The sequence below is a fragment of the Pieris napi genome, chromosome 10 (assembly GCF_905475465.1).
Source record: "Pieris napi chromosome 10, ilPieNapi1.2, whole genome shotgun sequence".
Classification (NCBI taxonomy): Eukaryota; Metazoa; Arthropoda; class Insecta; order Lepidoptera; family Pieridae; genus Pieris; species Pieris napi.
This window is the reverse complement of record NC_062243.1, coordinates 11,346,368-11,362,363: the sequence shown is the minus strand read 5'-3', so window position 1 is coordinate 11,362,363 and position 15,996 is coordinate 11,346,368. Positions and strand designations below refer to the sequence as shown.

General features: G+C 34.5%; 1 protein-coding gene across 2 annotated transcripts in view; it reads right to left on the bottom strand.

Annotated features, from left to right (window-relative positions):
• LOC125053309 (transmembrane protein 132E) overlaps positions 1-15,996 on the bottom strand; it is an 86,055-nt gene that overhangs the window by 2,590 nt on the left and 67,469 nt on the right. For both annotated transcript variants that reach the window (XM_047654629.1, XM_047654630.1), the window contains exons 8-18: positions 8,579-8,780; positions 7,108-7,280; positions 6,540-6,708; positions 4,650-4,922; positions 4,041-4,172; positions 3,770-3,810; positions 2,798-2,984; positions 2,262-2,529; positions 1,360-1,456; positions 687-808; positions 1-275 (exon numbers count right to left, since the gene is read on the bottom strand). In XM_047654629.1, the coding sequence (XP_047510585.1) occupies positions 1-275; positions 687-808; positions 1,360-1,456; positions 2,262-2,529; positions 2,798-2,984; positions 3,770-3,810; positions 4,041-4,172; positions 4,650-4,922; positions 6,540-6,708; positions 7,108-7,280; positions 8,579-8,780 (1,939 nt within the window). The remainder of the gene's footprint in view (positions 276-686; positions 809-1,359; positions 1,457-2,261; positions 2,530-2,797; positions 2,985-3,769; positions 3,811-4,040; positions 4,173-4,649; positions 4,923-6,539; positions 6,709-7,107; positions 7,281-8,578; positions 8,781-15,996) is intronic.

The window sequence follows — 15,996 nt, the reverse complement described above, 5'->3', positions numbered from 1 at the left end:
CGATGCCAGAATCATGCATATAGTCCGGGCTCTCGGGCTTCGTAAAGGTGCGTCTCGAGTCGTCCGTTCCTCTGTTGAGGCCGACGATCTCTCGATAATCCTTATTCTCCATGATGAGGGGAGCATCGGTGTCGAACTCGAACAATCTGGCGCAGTCGTCTTTGTTGAGCTTTTCCATTGGGTCATCGAAGTCGTTGCGGAGTCGTAATGGGTAGGAGTCGCGTTTCAGGTCTCGGGTCATGTATGGCGAATCGGTTCTGTTTAAATCAATAATTCTGGAACAATATAGGAATGTTTTTTTGGAAAAGAATATTCGTAATATGTAAGACAGTATGTTTACTGTGATACACTTATGTTACGTCTCTTTCTATCAAAAATGGAGAGACGGAATGTTTTGACACTGCAATAAGACTAAATGGTTTGGCAAATACATACTAAACTAGATTTAACTATTTCAACTTGGACTTAATTTTTAACGGTTGTTCATAAAAAACAAAATGTTCATACAAAACTACTTTATAGCAAAAAAACAGGTAAGTTTTAATTATTTTGGACTATTTCAGAAAAAAAATTGTGTAGTTATTTTTGGAACAAATTATATATCCTAGTATCAAAAATATTGTATAGCTTCATTGTAAGTAAATGTTTATTATATCTGTCCCATGGCCAATGTCCCAACAACGTACCGGTCTGGCTGGCGATTATTTTCCGGAGATCGTTTGGCAGACTCATGCTCGCGTTCGTGTTTCTTGTGGTGATTCCTGGAGTGACTTCGCCTTGATGGTGGCATGACGGTGTCGGGCAAAATCTAAAAAAAATGTTTTACTATAAGACACATCTTAAGATCTTATTTTTAGATAAAAGTTGTAATATTAAGAAAAAATATCGTAAAAAGTATATTTTTGGCTGTTTACAGCTTGCAGCTATCTTCCAAGACTTCCATTTAATTTTGTTTGCGACTTCTACAGATATTGAAAGCCGACCTTGGATGTTGCGATAGATGACGTCATCATTTTTGAGTCAGAGCTATTTTTTACATTATTAATCAATATTTAAAATCAATACAAATTTACAAAGTAGCGGACCTGGGGCTTGAGAAAAAATCATTTTTCGATAAGAATGCTCACGCTTTGTCACGTGACCATTTTGATACGAATTTGTTTGGCGTTAGTGGGTCACGCCTGCCGAAAAATGATATAGTAAGTATATGTATTAAAACTTACACTTTTTTTATTTAAATAAATTCATTTCAAAATTTACCATAAACTTTTTGCTTAAAATATACTGAAAAATAGTTGTTACAAAATAGTTCAAACGCTTAATACATTCATTAGGTAAAAAAAGAAATCTAAAACTTACTTTATTGGTATGTCGTGGCGGCAGAGGGACCTGGGGCTGAGGAGTCGATGTATGTCTGTGAGGCGGAACAGGGGGGCGGTAGTCGTCGGTCGCATCCCTGAAACATTCCATCCGTTATGCTCCAGACTGACAACCCTTATTTCAATTTTATTATACTGTTTCAACTAAAGCATGATCTAAAGTATATTTTATTTAAAAGTACTAAAACAACGTGTATGCATCAATTATATTAGAACATAAGCAAGCTAGCAAGGGAAAAAATTAAACAAGCAACCACAAACTAAAATGTAATTGTAAAAAGTATATAGTAATAGTTATAAGTTTATAACATGAGTCCACACAGTATTAACTAAAATTCTCATGTTTCTACTTTACTATTGAAGTACTTCAGTTAAAAGAATATTAGAGTTTCAGAGTCAAGACTACGTCTAACTCTCGTACGTCAAAAATGTATTTGATTTTGACATATGAGGCACCCTACGTCTCGTTTCTGAATATCAGACTGATTTAGTTTATATAAATGAGGTAGAGGTTGGTTTGTTTTTTTTTTTTAATTTATTGATTTTATCCGGCATTTTAACTCGTAATCAAATCAATTACATTTAAAATCGAATTACTCCTTAAAATATTTATATCTTTTATTATGTATTAAGTGGTATAGACTACACAAGAGTTAGTACCGTTTGTTACCACCGATCATATTAATGGTATACACCGTACTTCAGTCTACGTATGAATAAAAAGTGCGTCCTTTTTAGCTTACCTGTCTCTAAAAATTATTGGACTTTTGTGTTCTTTAATCGATTGGTACTCTGTGCGTGTATTTAGGCATTTTAATCTATGGTCTAAAAATGTACAATGTGTGTTTATGACGCATGCAATGATGGCAATGACAATCTTACTGCCAATGACCGTCGGAGTTCTGAGGCTTGGGCTTCTTGCAGTACGTGGTGGTGTCGATGACCCGCTTTTCGGTCTGTGAAGGCAGTTCGATGGAGTTGGGGTTGTCGAAGCTGGTCACCATCACGTTCTCCCGGATTGCGTCTTCTGGGTCCACGTAGTTGTAGTTCAGAGGGTTGCTGGTGATGCGCATCTCTTGGGTATTGTCGGGTTGGGTCGAATTCCGGTTTACTGGATGACGATTTCCGTTCTTTTCCATCGTCGCCCGGCCTGGAATGTGTTGATGATAGTTAATAATAATTATAATTAATTAAATAAATATATTTTTATTGTTATTATTATGTTTGGTTTGGTTTTAAAAAGTCTTAACTAATTTTAAAAAGATATGCAGTATGATTTTTATGTTTGAGTGTCAAAATAATATTAAAAAAAAAAATAGGATTTCAAGCTCGTAGATACGTCAGTGTGTTAATATGTTTATCAACAATCATTTTTGTTTATCACATCTGTCAAGTATATAGTTATAAAAAATATTTACCTAACCACACCCAGTCATGAGCGTTGGTAGTAGATTCCCTGACAGGCTTCTCCTTGACCAGCCCCAAAGTGGTGCCAACCAGGCTCGTCACCTGCAGCCTTCCGTTCTCAGTGGCACCTGGGCTACATCCACCCGAATTCACCTTCCTCAACTTATACGCGTACACCACACAGGATACTACGAATACCTGAAATTGCATTTAATTTTAATGAAGATTTCGAAAAGAATTGGAGAAAACTCCGTCACTTTTTTTAATCACCCTTTGAATTTACGATATGCTTGCTAGTCTGTGCGGAAAGAGATCGTGGGATTTGAGGTCGCTGCAGTGATAAATAACATTTTTTGTTATGTTGACAACAATGTTATGTCAGTTTGACAGTTAACATAATAGACATTATCTTGATACGTCAAATGAATAAAAGTATTAACTTTGCTCAATAAATGAAATTACGCATAAAAATTAAATCGATTCTCTTAAACACTCTAGTAATAACACAAATTAAAAAAAAACGTTTAGTCTCAATCCAGCTACGTGACGTCATCCTCCGCAGAAAGTACAGACAACAAAAAAGTTAATAATTATAATATTCATTTATTTGCCTGAATGTTACACGAGCACGGCTGTTAATTACTTTCTTGCTCATTTTAATAGGATTAGTATGATAACAAAACTAAAACAGGATAACGAAAATAAAAAGCAATAAAAAATACGTGGTAGATATACTCAATACGCGTAAGCGCTGGCTGACCTTGCGCTCGGTACTGACACTGACAGTTCGATTACGTCACTAAGATGGCCGCCAGTCGCAATATCAACGTGCGGGACATATAAGTTAACGTCAAATGTTGGACCTAGCACATAACCATTACAGCATAAAGTGAATCAACTTTTATATAATACTCCATCTATTTAAAAAAAAAAATAATATACATATATGTATTCAAAAAAGTCGTAAAAATGTTAGAACTTACCATTATTGCAAAACAAAACGCTCCGAGTAGTATCGACATTCCTGAAATTAAAAACATAAAGCACCTCCTGTAGCATTTTTATTTTTTTATTACTTTTTAATTTAAAAAATGGTAGTTAACACAACAATTTGGCAATATATAAATTTTTATCTGTCTAGAATATGAGCACAAACTTTTTTTATAATAAAATGTGATAATTAAATCTATATTTAGTTTATATCATTATGAACTAATTTTAAACATCAATTTTTTTAACATGGCAATGTATTACCTATTTGAACTTGAGATTCATTTTTCTGTGCGACGTGTCGCGGATGGCCGTTGTTAGGCCGATGGATGGACCCGTACTGCTGAGCCTGAACCGTTGGGTTATGGTTGTTCTCGTCCTTTATACGCGATATATCTGCAACAATTTAACCGAGTTTAAAAATGGGTATACCTATATTTCAAAAATTAAAGTTTGACCTGTATTTTTGAATTAAGTATAACGATCCCATATCTATATTAGACAATGACTTGTCAACAATATTTATATAATACATAATAATAAATAATGTTGATAGGTTATAAATTCTTGATAAGGCTACATAGTTTTGATTGTCTTTCTGTATATTATGTGTTTCATTAAAAAGAAAGACGGATGGGTTGCCATCATGTCATGTATATTTGGTTGGTACTGTCATGGGGTGAGACCCCCATTTTAGCATAAAAGCAGTTATGGACAGTCGTCGACACCCATGGACACCCATTTCTGTGGGTACGTTGCTGGCCTATGAGATAACTCATAGGCCAGCAACGTCAGTATATAGGCTTCTGTATAAACATGTTTAATAGGCCACTGTACGACACGCTTTTTGGTCTAACTTTAAGAAAAACTAACCTTTAAGTAGATCAGTGAGATCATTCATGCCAGTCCTAACTCCTCCTCTAGCCATGATATCATCATTCTGGGGCGTGTCAGGTCTTTGAGGGGAGTCAGTTCCGCTGAAGTCCACGTCGACGCTGGCCGCGGCCGTGGCTAAAGCTCCCGGGATGTTCTTGATGTTAGCCGGGGTCTTCGTATCACCCTTGCCTGGTAATGCCACGCGACGAATAGGCCCAGAGCGACACTGATCAGGTGTTAATAGAGTCACGCGTAGGAGTTCTCCGCTTCCTGGAAATAATTGTTAAATTAGTTATTGTATGTCAATGAATAAATAAATCACTACATAGTATAAAACAAAGTCGCTTTCTCTGTCCCTATGTCCCTTTGTATGCTTAAATCTTTGAAACTACGCAACGGATTTTGATGCAGTTTTTTTTAATAGATAGAATGATTCAAGAGGAAGGTTTATATGTATAATAACATCCATTAAATAGTGGAGAAGTACTGTTATTTTTGAGCTTTCTAATGTGATGTCGTAAATTATTACATTTTTTTCCGCTTACATTGCAAACGCAGGCTGAACCCTACGAGTTTTATCAAAATAATGTACTAAATATTGTACACATTGAAAAGGTCTACAGAAAAGTCCGTGATGGTATATGTCTATCTCTTATGGATAACTCACAATAACTTTTTTTTGTCATTTACTTTTTACGACAAATAATGGCTAATTTTCGAAGCGATTTTAACCAATACAGCATAAATCCTTATCCAATTAAATACCTTAAATAAATTGTTGATTTAATATAGATTTATATGGCCCTTTACAACATATGATTTAAATGAATATTTTCGATGATATTACAAATTTAATAATTGCGGGACGCAGCGCGTCGGAGGCCGCGGTTCTCCCTATACTCTATAGCACTTTGTATTTAGTATCAGCATTGCATCCGTGCGAAGCCGGGGCGGGTCGCTAGTTTTATATAAAGAAAAGTTTTTGGAAATGGAATTACAGACTTCGGAAATCGTGGGTATTTTTTAAAAGCAATAAATGGTTAACACAGACCTTGCTGCGACATTGCTCAAATTTTATACCAGGCGCAACTTTTTGCAAAAAATATTATTGTAAGGTAGGGCGACGTGCGCCATCACTTCTTATTGTACTTGACTTGCGAAAGGTCATATACGGAATAATACAATTTTTACAAGAAGTCTAAAGAGTTTTATTTACCGGCCTAGTCAGTTCCTAATCAATGGTGGCCCATGAGGGGATCGAACCTGCGACCTTCGCGTTATCAGCACGATTATATAGATTATATTTCCAGGTATATTTATTTTTATTAAACGCTTGCGTGTCTAAGTACAAATATCGTTAGATGGTTTTCATCCAATTGTTCCAAATTTAAAAAAAGAATTCGGTAAAGAAAAATTGTGAAATGCAGAAACGAAGTTACCAGATTTAAAATTATTGCTTTACTTGTGTGGTCTTGATATCTGTAATTTATGGTATATAGGATAACTATGAACTTTTTGATAACCTATAGGTTCGAAAGAGCAGTGTTTTCGTAAAGACTTCAGCATCCGACTCTCATCCTTTAGGTCGTAGGTTCGATCCCTGGCTGTGGACCATTGGATTTTGTATGTGCGCCTTTAAGATTCGCTCGAATGGTGAAGGAAACATCGTGAGAAAACCGGCTTGCCTACGACCCAAAAAGTCGACGGCGTGTACCAAGCACAGGAGGCCTATCACATATTTGCCTATTAGATTGACAAATGACAGATTCAGAAATTTGAGGCCTAGACCTAAAAAGGTTGTAGCGCCACTGGTTTTATAGGTTCGAAAGGCACGTCCTTCTTACCACAAGAATTTTGATATATACAAAGGTGTTAAAGCAATAATACCTTCACCGACAGCAATGACCCTTGGATGTACTGACGCCAGCATCGGCGCAAACGCAACCACTTCAATGTCTAAACTCTCAACTAGTAAGTGGTAGTCTGTTGTTGCCACATCTCGCAGAGCCGTGTGAGTGCCGTCAGAGAACTCTATGTCTATGTCAAGAAGACCTTCCTGGAATTATCAATTGAAATATTTAAAAGTAGAACGTAAATCTAACTATAAATAAAAAATCATTGGTTTACAAGGAAAATATTTGAGATGTAACTTATTATCATTAATTATAATAACATATATGAGATTTAATCTTAATGTAACCTTAATGACACTTTTCACATTCGCATTTCAATTTTTTAATTAATTTTTTTTCAGTTATTTTTACTATTCACAGATTACTAAAACTATAACACTTTATTTTTATACTATGTCAAATAGCCTCCTTACCCTCCTTATTTAATTTAAAAATAATTTAATTAGGTTAGTTTTCTTTCTACTGGCAACATTTACATTTATAATTTAACAGAAATCGAATTTGATAGTAAACTAGAAATGTGAAAGTATAGTAAAACTAACCTGATATTGAGCCGTTAAACGCCGCGTAACCGTAGTCTCTGATACATATCCGTTTTCTATAGCCGTGTCAGGCGATATGTTCAACTGCAGTCCTGATATGACACGAACCAAGAGTCGAGTAATCGATACCTTGTCGTTCACCACCCGTACTTCGCGAAGTCCAATAACACGTCCTGTAAAAATTGTGAAAGCTTAGACCTGCATTATTATTAAAAGTCAGACGAATGACGGTTTTTTATAACCATTATATTAAAATAATAATGTATTTATGTGTCGGAGCAAAGGCGTTACTGTCAGCTGCCATTGTAATAATATGTCATACAGATTATAAATTAACAAAACCAAATCCGTTCCAACCGTTAATTATTGTGGTTTATTTGATTTGCCATATATTTTTAATTGTAATATATATACACACCACTTCCATATTTGAGACCAAAAATATTTGGGAAAATGAATATTAAAATAGAGAATTTAGCCCGCCAATACTACGATAATCGTTGTTAATCTATGACAGATTAAAAATAATTTTTAACCGATAGACAATAAATATGCTTTTAAATTTAAACTATTTACGAATGTATTTAACATTTATGCATAAGTTGCTTTGTTATCCCTAACTTTCCTACTTATTTTAAACAGCCCACATTTCTCGTTAAGTATTCCTCAGGAATAATTGTTGTAATTATGTACTGAGCTTTTCTACAACAATGACTGTTTACTGCGTCCGGAATACTACAATTATTAACGTACTAGGTTTTCTAGGACATTTTACGTAGGTTTTTTCAGGTTAATACACACAGATACTATTTAAAAACTCTTTAAAACAAAGGAAACATAGTCAGTCTTTTGTGTAACTGTATTGTTATTATTATTGAAATATTATACTGCAAACACCTCAATTTTAATAGCGACACGTTTTATGTAGAGTGCATGAATGTGGTGAAATTATATATTAATGTATTGTATATACTAATGTGTCCATTGTTCTAACATTAATTATGTATTGCGCTCGGTGTGCGGCAAAAATTTATCGATTCTTTTTAAAACATTATCGGACAAAACAGAATCATTTCTAAGTACTAAGATAGCGACCCTATAATCCTTAATGCGGCTTCACGTGCGATGTAGATTTGTGGGTATTGTCCACCCAGTGTTTGAATAGCAGATATATGTGGGTCTCACATACCCCTGCTACTTTCGTGTCCATTGTCGTTCTGTCATTAATTATGTATTGCGCTTTAGGTGAACAACGTTTTTCTAAACAAATCTGTCAAAAGAGAAACATTTTTAAGCCCTAAGATAGCGATCCTAAAGCCTCTGACGCGGCATGTACTCGAGGTGGATTTGTGTCCCACCCAGTCTCTGAATAGTAGGTCTCTGTGGGTCCCACATACCCCGACTACTTTCGCCATCGTACTACGTACATCGGACATTAAAAGCCAAATATATAAGTGTAGAAACCACATACCTGTTATAGGTGACAGCACTTGCACTTCTGTCCGGCCAGTGCTTCGTCCTTGCAGCACACGATTCCTTAGCGAGGCAATCCGTGGATCAGACACGCGCATAAGTGATAGCACAAGCTCTGTCACTTTGAGCCAAGTACGCCGAGACACGAAGTACGATACTCGACCTGAATCGTGGTCCTTGGCGAGAAACCTCGCGTACACCTAAAAAAGTATATTTAAATTTTCACGTTATATTCTAACGGATGTCGCAAGGCTGGGTTTTTTTTTAATATTGTGTGTATATGTGTATGTGTTAACCGGAGGCACACCTACGTAATTAATACCGCCGCCCATGGACAGTCTCAATGCCAGAGGGCTCGCGAGTGCGTTGCTGTTAAAACAGCTGAGAGTATCTGAACAAATCCTATGAACACTCTCCGTGGTAAATTCGATAGAAGATGCAGAATGACCCCACATGACTACGCAGCGCCAAGGGATCTAGCCTCGGAAAGGGATTGGTCGTCGACGATTCGAACCGCTCTTCGTTGAATACCTACCATATAAAACCAATTGGTATTCAGGTACCATTCTAATAGAATTTCTTAATTATGGTCCCTTAATTTTCGAGTCTATGACGAAACTAAAATGCTTTTTCCTCTTCATAGGATTAATAATAACATTGTATTTTTAGACCTTAAATTATTTTAACATTGAATAAGTTGATTAACATTGCATGATTGATTTTGTTAGGTTTAATTTGAATTCGCAGGTAAAAAAGGCTTCCATCAGGAAAAAGGGTCTCCTTATACTAAGCCTTAACCCCAAAGCTATTCAATAATGTCTTCAGTACGACAGTACTCCTTTTAATACTTATTCACCAGATAAATGCGAATTACAAGGGACTAGCTGTACACGAATGAAACCTTTAAATTTTACTCGAAACGGCGAGTTATGTGGCGGAGAGTTTATTGCCAGTTCTTCTCGTCCGTTCTACGCCCTTGATTTGAAAACTGGCAGTAATGTAAAATTAGAAGCATTTAATATGTATTTCTTCATTGACGTTTATAAGTGAACATTGTGTTACCTTAATGAATATTTTTTTAAATTTGAATTTGAATATATGTAATTTGTGAAAAAGAGTAAAAAAAAGTGGCAACACTGTAAGGGAAACAGCTGTTTAATTTGAGTCCTATAAAATTTATAATTTTTAATAACTTTGTTATATATTTCCTTAAAGTTTTTCCATTTTGTTATTAAATATTTAATTAGTGCTGTGTTTAAATAGGTTTTGATAACAAAATTAGCGTCTAAAACGCTAATATTGTGATAAAAAGTTAAGTGTCAGTTAGGTTAAAAAAATTCAAAATTTTCTTTTACGAAATATTTCACTATTAAACTTGGGACAATTAGTGTTTTGTAAGTACTACTTTACGTATATATATATATAATAATACTAGTATACCTGTGCCATTAGTCTAAAATCACTACATACTTAACTTGAGTATTTACGATTCTTATTGGAAGCCAAAACAACACCTTTGTAGCATTATGATGACTCGCAGAGGCCTTGCCTTACAAGAAGAGTCTAAACTTAAGCTAGCGCTAAGGGAATTAAATGCTTCCAGGGAGTTGTGTGCTCAGTTAACATTAGAGAGAGAGGACAATGAAAGAGAGCTGTTGGAAGTGCTAGAGGCCAATAAAAAGCTTAAAGCCGAACTATCATTGATATTTCAGCAAAATAACACACTTCAGGATGAGTGTGACTTGCTGAAAAGTCAATTGGACAAGCTTGATGGCTATGGCTTAGAATATGAAAGTGCCTTGAAACGCATAGCTAATCTTGAAAGGGAATTGTATGAGGCTAATCAACATATTATAAAGCTTGAAGAAGACTCACACCAAAAGTCAGAGACTATAACACAAGACCTTTTTAAAGACTTAGTTTACAATAGTTCACTTTCTAAATCTAATCCCTCTACAGCATATAAAAATATTAATGTATAAAAAGAATAAAAAAATACATTAAAATCAATAAATTTGTAACTAAAACTCAAAAATTACTGAAAAAGTACAACATTGTATTGGATAGTAAAAAAATAATGAAGGAAAACATAAAACTTAAAACTAATATTGACATGCACTTAATTGAACTTGAAAATAGTAGGATTAAATATGACTTTGACACCCAACAACTGCAAAAGGAGATCTTGGATCTTCAAAATATAGCAGATTCCATGGTATCAAAATTCCAGGAGTCACAAATGATGGTTTCGAAATACTCGACTGCTATGGAAGATCTTATCAAGATATCCACACATGCAGCACAATGCTTTGAGCTTGAAAACTCAAGCAAGTCTGTACAGGTGCCAACACCAGTATGTAGGGTTAATAACATTTCAAAGCTAAATTTAATGTACTGTGACCAAATAGGCCATCAAATGAGCCAATTTTTAAATAAGGAACAAAATATTATAAACAGCTGTTACCCAAATGCTACTTTTAAATATATTATAAAGAACATTGTAAGAGAGACTTCCAGTAAAGCGGATAATCTCATTATATTTATAGGCAATAGAGGGAATCTAAACAAAAAGGAGCTTATTAGCTGCTATGAAAAATTGTGCCTACTTAATACTAAAAATCTAATTATGTTTACATTCCCTTATAGTAAACACTTTAGTCAGCATGAAAATAATGCGAGACATATTTTAAATCAGACAATGCACACATTAACATTGTACAATAAAAACTTTACACTAATTGATACCAATAGGTACATTAGTTGTAATAATTATTTTTTGACAAAGGATAGATATAATCTACCTACATATTTTAAAAGACAGATAGCTGATTCGCTATCATATTTATTGTATATAACAGCCAAGAATTTGGCTAGACAACCTGCTTCTATTGAGCAGGTTTTAGTTAGTAAGACCTTGGAAGATATTCCAAGAAATTGTATATCTAATTTAAATTAGACACTAAGACAACAGAGAGTCTCTCTGGCCTAGAATTAAAAAGTAAGCTAAGTAGATTTAAGAACAATACTATCAATCTGGTTCACCAAAATATACAAGGCATGAAAAGTAAATTACTAGAAATTGAGATGTTTTTGAGCAGTGAAAAGGTTGACATACTGTGTATTACAGAACACTGGTTAAAGACATGTGAACTTATGTTCAATTTTTGTAATCATCAGATTGGTAGTTCGTTCTGCAGAGGAAATGCAATACACGGTGGCTCATTAATATTGCTTAGTAAAAAAATAAAATTTAAAGAAAGGAAGGACATAGTGAGCCTCTCTGTGGAACGCCTTATAGAAGTATCTTGTGTGGAGCTGGAGCAATTTATCATTGTTAGTTTGTATAGCCCTCCTTCAGCTCAATATGATAGTTTAGAAAAAATATTGGAGCAGGTTCTGTACAAATTGCAAAAATCCAAGAAAAAATTGATTGTTAGTGGAGACTTTAATGTAAATTTGCTTGACAACTGTAGTTCAAGTAAACGTTTGCTAAATCTGTTTAAATCATATAATTTAATTAATACTTTTATTGTACCAACTAGGGTAACAGCCACCACGGCAACATGTATTGACAATATCTATAGTAATATAATTCCTCTCAACGCCTGTATTATCAACAAACTTACATCTGACCACTCTGGTCAATTGTTTGAATTTGAAATACTAAAATGTAAAGATCAAAAAAGAAAATATGCACAATTCCTATAACAGAGGATCGGTTAGATAGATTTAGGAAAAATTTGATATTTAAAATGCCATTTTTGCGTAGTAACCAATGCCCTAATAATTTATATAGCACATTCTTTGATTCATTTATTGGTGAATTCAAAAATGTGTTCACTCCAAAGACTTTTTTGGTCTCGGAGAAACCTACCTTTTGTGACTGGGCAACTCCGGAGCTACACAAAAAAAGGCAAAAATTGTATGAGTTGTATGATGAAAAACAGTATAATGACAGTGAAGAATTTAAAACTTATGTTAGGATATTCTCAAAAAGTTTTAGGCAAGAGTGTAGAATCGCTAAGGCGAAACACTTAAGTCTTAGAATAAACAACAGCTCTGATAAGATAAAGGCTACTTGGAAAATTATAAACGAGGAGACTGGAAGAACCTCCAGAAAGGATACTGAATTCAAAGTGAACATAAACGGCAAAGTAATTAGTTCCGACCTCGAAGTAGCCTCTGCATTTGAAGAGTTTTTTACTAACATTCCTTTAAATACAACCAGCGTTTTAAATTCTTCACCATCAGCCGCCCTTTTATTATTGAAAAAGAATGTTCCTGTATGCAATCATAAGTTTGTATTTAGCCGCATTAGCTGCAATGACATTATAAAAACATTTAAACAGCTAAAAATAAAAAAAACTAAAGATCTTTGGGGTGTATCTGTTTTCATTTTACAATCAGTAATCAATACTATCAGTTCAGAGTTGGCTATAATATTTAATGAATGTATAGATTGTGGAGTCTTTCCAGACCAGATGAAGATAAGTAAAATCACACCGTTATTCAAAACGGGCAGCACTTCGGACCCCACAAATTTTAGACCCATATCTGTGCTGCCGGCTTTGAGTAAAATCTTTGAAAAAATCATTCTTGAACAATTATTGACACATTTTAATAATAATAAAATTATGCATAGCCAGCAGTTTGGTTTTACAAGAGGTCGCTCTACAGCAGATGCTGGCATTCAATTAATTTCCGAGATTTTAAATGCTTGGGAAAATTCTCATGATGCCATTGGAGTTTTTTGCGACTTATCAAAGGCTTTTGACTGTGTCCATCACGAAATCCTAATCAAGAAACTTCAACACTATGGCATTGGCGAAAGGGCGCTAAATCTTGTGGAATCATACCTGAGCGATAGAATTCAAAAGGTAAATGTAAATGGAGCTATATCACAGGGATCCTCTGTTACTATGGGAGTACCGCAGGGCTCCATACTTGGTCCCTTCTTATTCCTTGTCTATATAAATGACCTGCCATTTCTTGTAAAGGAGCTTCACGAGATAGTACTGTTTGCTGATGACACTTCGCTTTTATTTAAAGTGAAACGACAAAATCCATAACTTGATAACGTAAACAGTGCCATCTCCAGTGTAGTTCACTGGTTTAATACAAATAATCTTAAGTTAAACGAAAAGAAGACAAAATGTGTTAAATTTGTAACTACAAATGTAAAAAGTAGTCATTCTCAAATAATAATTAAAGACGAGTCGCTTTCGCTTTTTTTCGCTCGCTTAAATGTCATTGCTTGTGGCGGCGTCCATGCGTCGGGTTGTCTCTCTCCCTAAAATATGGCGAGGGGGCCGATGGCTGGCCATGCGTCATACTCGTGAACGGGTGCTGCTTGTGGTGACTGGTCGTACTTGAATTCGTGTATGCGGTGATGTTAATTATTTCGACTATGTGTTTGAGTGTTGTTCCCACGAGAATGTAAGTGCGTGCTCCTATTTCACCATGCCTCCTGCTGATAGGGGACAAGTCTTTGTTTTTATTTATGTTCTTATTATTAATTACTTAAAATGTCATGTGGAACATGGTGTAATGGTTGCAGCTCCTTACAACCGTTGTGTAAAAAAAAAAAAAAAAAAACATGGCGATTAAAAAGAGTGGCGGAGAGTTTATTGCCAGTTCTTCTCTTCCGTTCTACGCCCTTGATTTGAGAACTGGCAGTAAATGTAAAATTAGAAGCATTAATATTTATATCTTTAATGACGAATCACAAGTGTACATTGTGTTACCTACGTGAATAAATGATTTTTGAATTTGAATTTGTAGATTTGCGTTTATATCCAAATAACATTTATTTATTAATTATGGTTTAGTTATGAATAAACGTGAGTGTTCGAAATACATATTTATTATTTTATAATTTTTTATAATTTAACTCCGCCAATCACATTTAATTTACTTGCTTTTATGTTTCGCTTAGGTTATGCTAGACGCGTTGAATTCGATTATATTATTTTTATTAGATACCTCCTCAATTTTGTAATTTATTGCGAGTTTGTGCCTATTTTAATTATTTCAAGGCATAGTATTAGTTACTATATTATCAGTCTAACGTCTTAATTATTTGTTAATATTAAAACGAGGCATGTACTGAGGGCTTATTATTTTAAGATATTTTTTTTTAACAACGGCCAACGACGACTTTGTCATACAGTGACCAAAAAATCTTTAAATAATTGAAGCTTAAAGTGCGTTTATTTTAGATAATTAAACATAACCTTTTTATTCAGTAAAATAACATAAACAAATAAGTATTCAGGAAGTAAGAAGACAAAATCATGCCGGACTTATTTTGTCTAAAGCGTAAATTGGCTACCTTCCAGTATGCAAAATGTGCTGACACAGATTAGGAATGATTTATTACGTCAAAATAAAAATATCTGACTGCAAGCAATATTATTTAACATTTAAAGTTTTAAAGCCGCTTATATTTGCGAAATATCAACCAATCATGTGAAAAAAGTCATTTAAAAAAAAATACGTGAGTATTACACATTTTAAAGCATAGAGTCGGCCTAGATACGGCTGGATCGACGGAGTGCAGGACCTGCTGCAGGTTAAACCCAGCAATTGGCGGGACACAGGACAGGGAGCGCTGGAAGTTTCTCGTTTCGGAGGCCCCTTCTAGGGCGCAGAGCCAGCGGAGAGAGAGAAATTATAACTACTAGCATAACATTAACGGGATTATTATATATGAAAATTATAACAATCCAACATCAAGTATATTTCAAGTAGGGAAATAAGGCAAACAATTTGAAAGGCCGGCAACGCACTTGCGAGCCCTCTGGTATTAAGAGTGTCAATGGACGGGGCGGTATTGCTTAACGTCAAGTAAGCCCGTTAGCTTCCTGTTCTATAAAAAAAAATGCGACAATTATTGCTACACCTAGGATAATTAAAAGAATTTTAACATATAAAAAAACAATAAATAATTACGAGAGTATAGAAATTTGCTTAGAAGTATGTGAAATGTGTTCGGTTGTGTTGTATTCATACTTTTTAGGAACTGATATTTTTATCAAAGTTAAACTCTTAATTTAATTCTTTGTCTCGTCACTAATTGAGTTCTGTTCCAATCTTAGACACAAATTTAGAACTGCTGACTTCAATTTATCGACACAAGGCTAGGTCAAGCTGCTTTTATTGTTTCAGAGTGACCTGAATCGAATCGCATACCACTTACGTCACACTCAATATATGAACTTTCATTCGTAATTCAAATAGTTAATCTGTTTTTTTACATGGCCATGGATACAAGTCATTTAGTCGGAATAATAAAAAACAAATTTGACTTAAGGTCATCAACATGTTACTAATAATAATTACATTAACAAGTAAAAATTTAAATGTCTAAATTAAAATTGTATGCATTATCATGCATGTGATGTGTCAGTGTTGCCA